General features: G+C 41.4%; 1 protein-coding gene across 3 annotated transcripts in view; it reads left to right on the top strand.

The window, feature by feature from the left end:
- Window positions 1–2,633: 2,633 nt before the first annotated feature.
- zgc:114200 (Gamma-secretase subunit Aph-1b-like) overlaps window positions 2,634–13,196 on the top strand; it is a 51,233-nt gene continuing 40,670 nt past the window's right edge. Inside the window, exon 1 of one of the 3 annotated variants that reach the window (XM_059989553.1) lies at window positions 2,634–3,002. In XM_059989553.1, the coding sequence (XP_059845536.1) occupies window positions 2,890–3,002 (113 nt within the window). In that variant the 5' untranslated portion in view covers window positions 2,634–2,889. The remainder of the gene's footprint in view (window positions 3,003–13,196) is intronic. The other 2 variants (XM_059989551.1, XM_059989552.1) reach the window with 2 other exon arrangements.

Here is a 13,196-nt window from a genome sequence, read left to right as displayed (position 1 = left end):
TTAGGCAGGGCCTAGATATTTTGTGAAAACCAAGGTACCCCAACCATCATCTTTACTTTTTATTCTGACAGGCACTTACAAACTTTGTACTCTAAAAATTTCATTTTTGAAGGCCTTTCCAAGTACATCTTTGCCAGAAAACAGCCTGTCCCAATCCACACTTGCCAGATCATTTCTGATACCATCAAAATTGGCCTTTCTCCAATTTAGAATCTGAACTGGTAAACCAGACTTATATTTTTGCATATTTACTGTGAAAATAATATGCATGCTCCCTCGTTAGGACTTATTTCGTACCAATGAATGAAACTTTCCTCAACACATTTGACAAAATCTAAGCCAGCTATGGGATGGGATTCCAGTATGGGATTCCCAGATATGTGGAAAGTTAAAATTGTCTACCCTAACAACCTCATGTTTCTTGCAAGTCTGCGATCTCTTTACAGATTTGTTCCTCTAAATCCCTCAAACTGTTGGGTGGTCTGTAATACCGCCCCATTAACGTGGTCATACTGTACTTATTTCTCAGTTCCACCCATAATGCCTCACTAGTCGTATTCGCTAGGGGCTGTAACAATAAAGTAAAAATTTGTTTGACTTGACTCTTCTGGAACTATATTATACCAGCTGCAATACTATTGCCTTTGGTTGAATCGAAGATGGTGGCGAATCAGCTGTAGGAAGGAGAATGAGTGATGCCACAACATCAACAACCTCTCACTCAATAAGATCAAGGAGCTGATTATTGACTTCAGGAGGAGGAAACCAGAGATCCATGAGCCAGTCTACATCAGGAGATCAGAAGTGGAAAGGGTCAATCACCTCAAATTCCTCAGCGTTACCATCTCAGTGGATCTGTCCTGTCCAGTACGTAAGCACCATTACAAAAACAGCACAGTAGTGCTTTCACTTTTTTAGAAGTTTGTGAAGATTCAATATGCCATCTAAGACTTTGACAAACTTCTACAGATGCGTGGTGGAAAGTATATTGACCAATAGCATCACAGCCTGGTATGGAAACACCAATGGCCTTGAACAGCAAACTCTGCAAAATGTAGGATTGCTTTAAGAGTTTGGTCATAACCAGAATCAAGTCTTGCCTGAGCAAGGATCTGGACCCATTGCAATTTGCCTATCACAACAATAGATCTACAGAGGATATACAATAGGTCTCCAGTCAGCCTTGGATCACCAGAACAATAACAATACCTACATCAGGCTGCTGTTTATTGATTACAGCTCAACATTCAACACCATCAAACCTTCAGTATTAATCAACAAACTCCAAAACTTGGGCTTCAGTACCTCCCTCTGCAACTGGAACCTTGACTTTCCCTTTGAGAGACCACTGTCAGTGCAGAATGAAAATAACATCTCTCTGCTGACGATCATCACCTCAAAGATGCATGCTTAACTCACTGCTCCACCCTCTTTACACCTACGATTGTGTGCCGAGGCACCGCTCAAACAGCATCTGTAAATTTGACGATTTCAGATGGTGAAAAGGAGTTGTACAGGAGTGAGGTAGATCAGCTAGTTGAATGGTTTGCAACAACAAACTTGCACTCAATGTCAGTAAGACCAAGGAATTGACTGTGGACTTCAGGAAGGGGAAGTCAAGGAAACACACACCGGACCTCAGTGAGGAGTCAGCAGAGGGGAGGGTGAGCAGTTTTAAGTTCCTGGATGTCAACATCTCTGAAGATCTATCCTAGGCATAAAATATTTTGGCAGTCACAAAGACACAATAGCAGCTATATTTCATTAGGAGTTTGTGGACATTGGTTATGTCACCAAAGATTCCTGCAAATTTCTATGGATGTACCATGGCTGGCTGGTGGCACAGTGACAACAGCACCGGATTCAAATCCAGTCGGGCCACTTCCAGACACGCTTTCCATCTGTGCTGGGTCAAGTGTCGAGCAACTTGCCAAGGCTCTGGCAGAGTATGGCACACAAAAAAATTGGAGCAGATCTATGTTGCTTCTCAGGGAGGAATTGATATGTTTCATCAATCTCTCAAAACATTTCATCACTGCTGAGTTCCTCCAGCATTTACATTCTGGCTGTGAAGGTGTTGCAAGAATGAAAACCAAGTGTTTGCACATTAATTGGGAAGAACAATTTCTAATCATATTGATGCAGCAAAGACACAAGACACAGCAGGTGCTGGAATCTGGAGCAACACAATTCTGCTGTAAGAACTCAGGGGTCCAGCAGCATCTGTAGAGGGAAATGGACAGAGTCATCTCAGGGGCAGACTTTTTATCCAGACCAAGAGAAGAGTAAAGTCACCATGTCTGCGTTCTGGAGGATACCATTGTTTGGTTTACTGATTTTCTACCTAGAATTTGACCTTAAGCTGAAGATGTGCCCAAAAGCAGACCTGATGCAGGGTCCTGACCCAAAACGTCGATATTTCCCCCATCCAAAGATACTGCTGGACAGGGCGAGTTCCTCCAGCAGGATTCACAGATTCCAGCAGCTCAAGTCTCTTGTGTCTCTAGGTCCCCGAGAGAAGAAGGAACTCCCTTACAGAAGTACAGGAGGCCCCTCAGTAACCTGAGGTGCTCCCTCCACTCTTTTCTTCCTCCCACACCAGCAGCGCTCCCTCACCTCTGAACCGCCACGTGACGCATTAGGCGGGGTGACGGTGGCCGCGCCGCCCGTCTCTGTGTACTGGTTCGCGTTTCGGATTCTTCCCGGGACCCGACATCGTTCCGATCGGAAGGGCCAGCGGCCGAATTTCACTTCTCCCACCGCCGCAGGGGCGAGGGGAGGGGAAACGAGAAGCCGCCAGCGGGCGGCCCGGCGCCGGGTGTGGTGAAGTCATGTTCCGGGTGGCCTGGGGAGCCGGACGGATCTGCGCTGGGAGTCGCTGCTGACGAGATGACCGTGGCCGTCTTCTTCGGCTGCACTTTCGTTGCCTTCGGTCCCGCTTTGGCCCTGTTCGTCTTCACCATCGCCAAAGACCCGCTGCGAGTGATTGTCCTGATCGCGGGGTAAGCCGGCGCAGCGAGCTCTTTGTTTGTGCCTGCCAACCCCCGTGTCGGTGGGAGGGAGACAAAACGCGCGGACACCGACCATTAAACAACCTTTGCTGGTGTGCCGAGTTACTTCGTCCGCACCAGCGTCGGTGTTCGCCGTTGTGTGCCTTAAGACAAAAGGAAATCTGAATGTTTGAACGCAAACGCTCACGTCTTCCTTCACCATTTTCCCCAATAGTTTGTGTGTGTTTCCCTCTTCATAACTCGGTCCCACCCGCCTCTTCCCATTCTCTGGTCACTGGGATTTCCTAGAGCCATAGTTTACGAGAGTGACGGAGGCTGTTCTGCCCATCGCATTCTCACTGATATACGCAACCCATTCACACTTTCACAATCCGAAAGATTGAAACTCATTGCTAATATGAGAAGGGGCGATGCTGTCACCGAAATCAGACAATAGGCGAAAGTACCAAGAAGGCTGGAACCCTGAAAATAGAAAAGAAAACGTAGCATTCCGAACGATCACATGTTCTTTTTCTCCATTGTTCGTCAAAAGCAATTACTTTTTCTTTGGCAAGGAAACTTATTGTTTTCTGGTCGTATACTATTTGTATTCAATATCAGCCTCTCACGGGCCTGTTATTGTACTTGTTTAATCAAGTTTGATTATTTGGATTGTTCGGATTCATGACATACGTTTTCGATGATGGGAAAGAATTTTGAAATTCTTTGTGGAGGCCAACCCTTTATGTATATTTAAGGCAGAGGCTGATAGATTGTTGATTGGTCAGGGCATGAAGGGATATGGGACGAAAGCAGGAGATTGGGGCTGAAAAAAAAATTGGATCAGCCATGAAGGATGAAATGACGGAGCAGGTTCGATGGGCCAAATGGTCTAATTCTGCACCTATGTCTTATGGTTTTATAGTCTTAAAACTTAAAAAGGAGTTGAACATGGACGTTGCTGAATCTGGTACTGGTGTGTGAGGAAACCTGAGAGGTTCAGGTGCCAGTGGAAGAACACTTGGACCTTTGTTGGCGGGGGGGGGGTCACAAAGTTTAGGATATTTTTGCTGAAGGGTAATGAATAATTTAAAGTCGTATTTCAAAACTGGTGAATTTAGTGGGATAATTGAAGATTTAGCTGAGTGAAATGAGAACACTGGAAAAATGACTGGAACACAATTTTTAAGGAGCTGGTTGTTGATTTAGATGCAGGTTATGTACATTTCTACAAGATGAAAGGATATTGGAAACAAATTAGGACTCATTAGGTAACAAAGAGATCAGAATTAAGTTTAATATCACTGGCACGTCTTTAAATTTGTTTTATGGCAGAAGTATAGTACAATACAAGCAAAAAACTACAAATTGCTGCAAATAAATCATTAAATTAATTAGTGCAGAAAGAGATCAAAAAAAGAATATGACGAGGCAAAGCATGATGCAGATCAGGTGAAGTTTTCCACTGCAAATTGGGGTGAACACAATAAATTGAAGGAGAAAATCAAAGAGAAAATAGAGGAGGCATAAGGAGACTATGGGAATAAAATGACAGTTCATATCAAGGAACCCTAAGCTACCTTATTAGCATTTGAACAGTAATTGTGCAAGAATATATGAGACATTACATAAGAAATAGGAGCAGGCCATCTGGCTCGTTGAGCCTGCTCCGTCATTCAATAAGATCATGGCTGATCTGGCCATGGACTGATCTCCACCTACCTGCTTTTTCCCCATAAACCTTAATTCCCATACTATGCAAAAATCTAACCAATCTTGTTTTAAGTATATTTACTGAGGTAGCCTCGATGCTTCATTGGGTAGAGAATTCCATAGATTCACCACTCTCCGGGAAAAGCAATTCTTCCTCACCTCTGTCACAGATCTACTCCTCTGAATCTTGAGGCTATGTCCCCTAGTTGTAGTCTCACCTACCACTGGAAACAACTTTCCTGCCTGTATCTTATCTATCCCTTTCATAATTTTATAATTTCATACCTACTGAGAGTAAAGAATTTGATGTATTCATGGAAGATAGGGCAAGCACATATTGAGCACTGCATCTTTTATTAACAGTGAAGAAAATATTGACAAAGGGATTTAAAGTGCTAACATGAGGAAGTGAATGCCTGCTTAACCACCAACCTAATTTACTTGGTTTACAAAAAAAAACCCACAACTGTCATGCAGTGTTGATAGAATATTCTCAGCCCTGTCTCATAGTTACTATAAGTAGTTAAAAACTCATTGATCTGAACAGTCAACTTTATGCAATTATTCATTTTGATCAGCTTTTACAGGTTTTTAAAACTTTTGTCAAACTGTCCTTGAGTGTTATATGTGTTTTCTGATATATATGATGTTTATGATGTTGTGTTATTGATTTTCAGAAATGAATGTTATCTGATTGAAACATAGAATAGATAGAAAACCTATAGCACAATACAGGCCCTTCGGCCCACAATGCTATGCCAAACATGTACATACTTTAGAGATTACCAAGGGCTACCCATAGCCCTCTATATTTTTAAGCTCCATGTACCTATCCAGGAGTCTCTTAAAAGACCCCATTGTATCCGCCTCCACCATTGTTGCCGGCAGCTCATTCCATGCACTCACCACTCTCTGTGTAAAAAAACTTACCCCTGACATCTACTCTGTAGCTACTTCCAAGCACCTTAAAACTGTGCCCTCTCGTGTTAGCCATTTCAGCCCTAGGAAAAAGCCTCTGACTCTCCACACGATCAATGCCTTTCATCATCTTATACACCTCTATCAGGTCACCTGCCATCCTTTGCTGTTCCACGGAGAAAAGGCCGAGTGCATGGCTGTCCAGACAACGTCCTTGTAAATCTCCTTTGCACCCTTTCTATAGTTTCCATATCCTTCCTGCAGTGAGGTGACCATATCTGATCTAATCTTAGAGGAAAATATTTGTATTCTTTGGCTGATGGTCAGGTGGAAAACCAGACTGTAAGTATTAACTAGTACTTATTTTAGAATTAGTAACAGATTTACTATCACTGACATATGATGTGAAATGTTTTGTAGCAGTAGCCATAAAAATTGACTAAATGACAAAAATAGAACTATATAGTCCAGAAAGCAAGATAGTATTCATGGACCGTTCAGAAACCTAATCATGGCAGAGGGGAAGAGCTGTTCCTGAAACATTGGGTGGGTTTTCAGACACCTGTTCCTCCTCCCTGATGGTAGTAATGAGAAGAAGGCATGTCATGGATGGTATGGCTCTTTTATGATGGGTTCTGCCTTCATAAGCACTACCTCTTGAAGTTGTCTTTGATGGTGGGGAGGGTTGTGCCCAAGGAGCTGGCTAACTATAGCCTTCTGCAGCCTCTTGCGATCCTATGCATTGGAGCCAATAGGCTATCATGCAGCCAGTCAGAATGTTCTCCATTGTACATGTATAGAAATTTGTAAGTCTTTGATAACACATGAAATCTCCTCAAAGTCTTAACAAAGTAGCACAAATGGGAAAAGTTGCAGATGCTAGAAATCCAAAGCAACACACACAAAATGCTGGAGGAATTCAACAGGCCTGGCAGCATCTACGGAAAAGAGTAAACAGTCGATGTTTCAGGCTGAGTGAAATAGAGCCACTGGCATGCCTTCTTCGTGATTACATCAATATGTTGGGCCCAGGATAGATCCTGTGAGATGTTGACACCCAGGAACTTGAAACTGCTGACCCCTCAATGAGGTCTGGTGTGTGTTCTCCTAACTTCTCCTTCCTGAAGTCTACAATCAGTTCCTTGGTCTTACTAGTATTACGTGCAAGTTGTTGTTGTATCACCACTCAACCAGCTGAGCTACCTTGCTCCTGTGTCTTCTCATCATCATCTGAGATTTTACCAGCAGTACTGATGTCATCTGCGCACTTAGAGATAGCGAATGAGCTGTGCTTAGCCACACAGTAATGAGTGTAAAGAGAGTAAAGCAGTGGACCAAGCACATAACTGTGAGGTGCTCCTGTATTGATAGTGGGGAGGGGATGCTATTACTGTTCCACACTGACGGTGGTTCCCCATTAAGAAAGTCGAGGACCGAGTTGCAGAGGGAGGTACAGAAGCCCAGGATTTGAAGCTTGGATATTAATACTGATGGTTGATGGTGATGAACACTGAGCTGTTATCAATAAACAGTAGCCTAATGTATTGTATGTCTTGCAGTTATCTAAGTAGTTACTATAGAGTAGGTAGAATTGTAACTGCTTTCTTTTTCTAAGATAAAGGGGAGGCTACAAATGCTGGGGGAAAAACTTCTTTTTGTCTCTGTAGTTCTAATGATTTTCAAACATCATGTTATCTCTTTAGACAGTCTTTTACCCTTTCATGTGACTTCCACATGTGATTCTACACACTCACTTTATGTGTTTGTAGCCAGCAGTAAAAAGTTAGTAATTCAGTAGTCAGGTTCCAAAAATACACAAGGAAATAAAATGTCAACTATAGTTTTGATCTATTATAGTTCTCACAGTAAAGAATAAGTACTATTTCCTAAATAACTGATATATGTTTGTAAAAACACAAAATGCTGGCAGAACTCAGCAGGCCAGATAGCATCTATGGGAGGAGGTAGTGACGACGTTTCGGGCCGAAACTTATTTGGTTTTTAAAAAAATTCACTGAATAATTATATATAAGAAAGATAACTAATACTGAATTTTAACAAATAGACGCATAAACATTCATTGAAGAATTAAAAACTGATAATTTCATTTCTTAGCTCAAGGAAAAATTGTGTTCAGATTTCTGATTTGACATTTCTGTGAATTAATTTAGGAAATGATCTTTAAAAGGTGAATGAATGAGATCACCGAGGGTTAAAAGATCTGCTATCCATTGATGTAGTTTATATTAATCAAGGTGATACCAGTAAATTGAATTAGTAAGTATGCAGATGATACTAAGGTAGGTGGCATTGTGGATAATGAAGTAGGTTTTCAAAACTTGCAAAGAGATTTAGGCCAGTTAGAAGAGTGGGCTGAAAGATGGCAAATGGAGTTTAATGCTGATAAGTGTGAGGTGCTACATTTTGGTAGGACTAATCAAAATAGGACATTAATGGTAAATGGTAGGGCATTGAGGAATGCAGTAGAACAGAGTGATCTAGGAATAATGGTGCATAGTTCCCTGAAGGTGGAATCTCATGTGGATAGGGTGGTGAACAAAGCTTTTGGTATGCTGCCTTTATAAATCAGAGCATTGAGTATAAGAATTGGGATGTAATGTTAAAATTGTACAAGGCATTGGTGAGGCCAGATTTGGATATTGTGTACAGTTCTGGTCACCAAATTATAGGAAAGATGTCAACAAAATAGAGAGAGTACAGAGGAGATGTACTAGAATGTTACCTGGGTTTCAGCACTTAAGTTACAGAGAAAGGCTGAACAAGTTAAGTCTTTATTCTTTGGAGCATAGAAGGTTTGGGGGGGGGGGGGACTTGATAGAGGTATTAAAAATTATGAAGGGGATAGATAGCGTTGACGTGGATAGGCTTTTTCCATTGCGTGTAGGGGAGGTTCAAACAAGAGGACATGAGTTGAGAGTTGGGGGCAAAAGTTTAGGGGTAACACGAGGGGGAACTTCTTTACCCAGAGAGTGGTAGCTGTGTGGAATGAGTTTCCGGTAGAAGTGGTAGTGGCAGATTTAATTTTGTCATTTAAAAAAAAATTGGATAGGTATATGGACAGGAAAGGAATGGAGGGTTTTGGGCTGAGAGCAGGTGAGACTAGCAGGACTAGGTGAGAGTAAGCGTTCAGCAAGGACTAGAAGGGCCAAGATGGCCTCTTTCCTTGCTGTAATTGTTACATGGTTATATGGTTATAATGGATGCATAGTTGAGAGTGGACCTAATTCAAATGTAGTGAGCAGGAGAATAATCAGAAGCTTCAGTATGGTGAAATGGTTAGTTTAGTGAAGTCAGCTGTGAAGTAATGGATTTGAAAAGTCTATTAGAAAAAGTTTGTTACAGACATTAAGTATGGAGATTACTTAGGGTAATAAAAAGATATTGAATATAGAATGAATGAGATTAGTCTGACCCTTTTAAATTATTGATTAGGCTTCAGTGCTCACTGTTGTGAATAACTCTGTGTCATGTGTCAGGAAGAATTTGAAGGACAGGAGATGTATCAAGTACACTATGGGTTAAGAAGCCAAATATATTAGCCAATGGAAAAGAGAAGATTAAGGTGTGTACAAGATGATTAGGGAATTAGTTAAAGGAAAATTATTCACCCAGGATGTATTGAGACTGAGGATCTCATAACCACAAAATATGAGGCAGATGGTGCGAATGCTGAAAGGACGTTCATACTGAAGAATTTCAACTCTTGGTAGGCAAGGGATTGTCTTCCTTTATGGGAGGGGATTGTTTTGCATTGTGGGAATCCCTTTTGATGTTCAGGCCCTTGCCTCGCCAGGCTCCTGTGAATTCTATTCTGGCGTGCATTAATTTATTCTTCTAAGGGCAAAGTTTTATCTTCCCAAAGCTGCCATTGTGGGAGCAGGTATTTGTATTGCTCAGCTGGTGCTAATGGGACTGGGCAGCTTCTCTGCTATTGCTCTGCTGCCGCAATCCTGCTTCAGATCAGAGTGGCTGCTGTGGACACAATGCCATCGGCCAGTATCATTGCGTGTTGCTCACACTGTCATTCGCACAGCCAGGACCTTGTGAGGTAATCTGAGCAAAGCTCCTGATTGTGTGTAACAGCAGCAATTTGTATGTTTCACTGCTTGTGCATACGGATGCAAATATTCCAAACCTTGAGGATAGGTGGTGTGGTTATTTGCCTAACCAAGCTTCAGCACTGAGCTCTCACTTGTGAAGGAGGATGAAGTTGTGCCAGTTTCTTACTACTAATATCTGGCAGGAAGTACAGAAGCCTTAGGATCCACACCACCAGGTTCAGAAACAATTGTTACCCTACAACCATCAGACTGCTGAACCAGTGGATTACTTCAATCACCAATACTCTGCACTGATTCTACCATTTACAGACTCACTTTTAAAGACTCTTTGCAACTCATTTTCTCTAGTTTTTTTACTTGCGCAACTTGTCTTTTGCTTGTGTGAAGGGAAGGGTGAGGAAGTCATTGGGGCTTTGCTGCTTTTATCATTCATTCTGTATGGCTTCTTGTTTCATAAGAGTATGAGTTCCAGGTTGTATACTGTATATATTCTCTGATATTAAATGAACCTTTGACCTTTTGCACATCGGTTGTTTGTCAGTCTTGGTTTATGTGTAGTTTATCATAAAATTCTATTGTATTTTTCCTGGAAATGCCTTCAAGGAAATGAACCTCCAGATAGTATATGATAGCATATAAGTGCTTTGAACTTTGAGATAAATATTGCTCCACCCCTTCCTTCCCACACCAGCATTTTGTACTGGCTGTCTCCCCTCTTTCTTTCCAATCCTCCCGAAGGGTTTTGACCTGAAATGTTGACTATCCATTTCCCTCCATCGATGCAGCCTGACCTGCTGTGCTCCGTCACCACCTTTGTTTGTTGTTGGATAAGTTTGAGTTAGATTTTCAGAGTGTTTGTATTTAAGCACTTAAACATTTTATTTAGTTTTAAAGCATTGAACAGTATTTGAATGTTCCAAAAGTCAGAACGGCTTATGTAGCTATCAGAACTTTTCTCAGAAAGTACAGGGTTCTCCTTGTTCCCACATTGCAATGTGCTTTCTTTGCTGAAGATTCTACCAACTCTTAGAGCCTGCAACAAAACAACCCATGCAACTTTGCTCAGAGTTGAATGCTGGTTTCGGAGGAGAAGCATTCAAGGGGGACCCTTAGGCTGCCTAACTGGACAATATTTTGTCTTCACAATCATCGCTGCTACCATTACTTAACTGTGGAGTGACCAACTCTTGAAGTATTCTATCTACGTAACTCTCAGCCTTACAGATGCAATCATGATGCCAGCATCAAGTTTGAACTCATCCAGCCGAAGGGATCTTTTGCAAATATAGTTGTCATGGATACTATCCAACTTCTGAAACAGGTTGTGTGTATGACATGCCCTTCCATAACTTACGAATTTAATAGAGCTTTGTCTTCATGTGATATTTTTTGTTTTTAATGTCCAGTAGTCAGCAATTAGTTTCTGTATCACTTGTAATGACCTCTGTTAGCTTTTTAAAAACACTAAAACAGCATTTTAAAACCTACTTAAAATGACTCAAATCTACTTCCCAGTCTGTATTAATTCTTATGACTACATGAACTCTCTTTTTAGTTTGCATTACATTCAAGTTTATTGCATGCAACATTTTCTTTTGAAAAATCACAGACAATGTTAGCTATCGCTGGGGGCTGGTGTTCGCATCACCCAAAGTAGTGACGCCAGCCCTGACTTTGACATCAACATTGACAGACAGAGTGGACTTTATTTTGCACTGGGTTAAAATAGTAGCCCTGTTGACCTTTGGCTTTTAGAAATGATGAACGTTTTCTTTGGAACAAGTTTGCTATTGAATAAATTAAGTATAGATTTGCTTCCAGTTTTCATGGAGTTCGGGTGATTACATTCGGTAGTCATAGGAATTGCATGTGGTATTCTTTGAAATGTTTCTGTAAGCTGGTTCAATTAGCTTCTGAGTATTAACTTTCTAAAGTTCCTCTATAGTAACCAAAAATTTAAAGCTGACCGTGAAACCTGCCATTACTTTAGTCAAGTGAAAGACTGAAATAAGCTTAACAAGACTCATTGAGAAAAAATGGGGCATAGCCAGCTGTTTAATGCTTTACAAGGGAAATTATGATATTGAATTTTTCATTGTGATCCTCATCTGTTTGAGGAATAATTCATTAATCACCAAATAATTAACTGGATGTGTTAATCCTGATCTAGATTAAGTACTGGACCTGGGTTGGCATGATTGATTCCATAATACCATAAGACATAGGAGTAGACTTAGGCCATGTGGCCCGTCAAATCTGCTACACTATTCAGTCATGGCTGATCCTTTTTTACCCCTCCTCAGCCCCACTCCCCAGCCTTCTCCCTATAACCTTTGATGCCATGTCCAATCAAGAACCTGTCAAACTCTGTCTTAAATACACTCAACAACCTGGCCTCCACAGCTGCCTATGGTAATAAATTCAACAAATTCTGGCTAAAGAAATTTCTCAGTATCTCTATTTTAAATGGACGGTCCTCTATCCTGAGTCTGTGCCCTCTTGTCCTAGACTCCCTACCATGGGAAACATCCTTTTCACATCCACTGTGTCTAGGTCTTTCAAAATTGTAAGGGTTTTAATGAGATTCCCCCCTCCTCAACATCCTTCTAAATTCCAGCGAGTCCTGACCCAGTGCTATCAAACATTCCTCATATGATAACCCTTTCGTTCTCAGAATCATCCTTGAGAACCTCCTATGAACCGTCTCCAATGCCAGCACATCTTTTCATAGATGAGGAGCCCAAAACTGTTCACAGTACTCCAGGTGATGCCTCACCAGTGCCTTATAAAGCCTCAACATCACATCATTTGTATTCTAGACTTCTTGAAATGAATGCTAACATTGCATTTGCCTTCCTCACCACTGACTCTACCTACAAGTTAACCTTTAAGTTGTTTTGCACAAGGACTCCCAAGTCCCCTTGCATCTCAGATTTTTGGACTTTCTCCCTATTTAGAAAATAGTCTGCACATTCATTTCAGCTACCAAATTGTATGACCGTGCAGTTTCCAGCTTCATTTGTATTTCATTTGCCACTTTCTTCCCCATTCTCCTAATCTGTTTAACTCCTTCTGCAGCCTACCTGTTTCTTGACACTACCTGCCCCTGCACCAATCTTCATTTCAGCTGCAAACTTGGTAAAGAAGCTATCTATTCCATCATCTAAATCATTGATATACAGCATAAAAAGGAGTGGTCCCAACATAGGTCCCCGCAGAACACTGCTAGTGATTGGCAGCCAACTAGAAAAGAATCCTTTTATTCCCACTCGTTGCCTCCTACCAATCAGCCAATGCTCTAACCATATTAGGAACTTTCCTGTAGTACCATGGATTCCAGATTAATGTTTCATCAGAAAGTGTACCTTCAACCCAACTCAAACTTGACTCAGTTAGGCAGCTAGTTTCCCTTCTATAACATTTCTGTCAGCAATGTTTGTGTATGTAAGGTTGGAATTTCATTATTATATATTAAAAAAAGTTTGGGTAATGA

Source organism: Hypanus sabinus, chromosome 14, assembly GCF_030144855.1.
Source record: "Hypanus sabinus isolate sHypSab1 chromosome 14, sHypSab1.hap1, whole genome shotgun sequence".
Lineage (NCBI taxonomy): Eukaryota > Metazoa > Chordata > Chondrichthyes > Myliobatiformes > Dasyatidae > Hypanus > Hypanus sabinus.
Note: the sequence above shows the minus strand (reverse complement) of the source record. Positions and strands in the feature narration are given on the sequence as shown.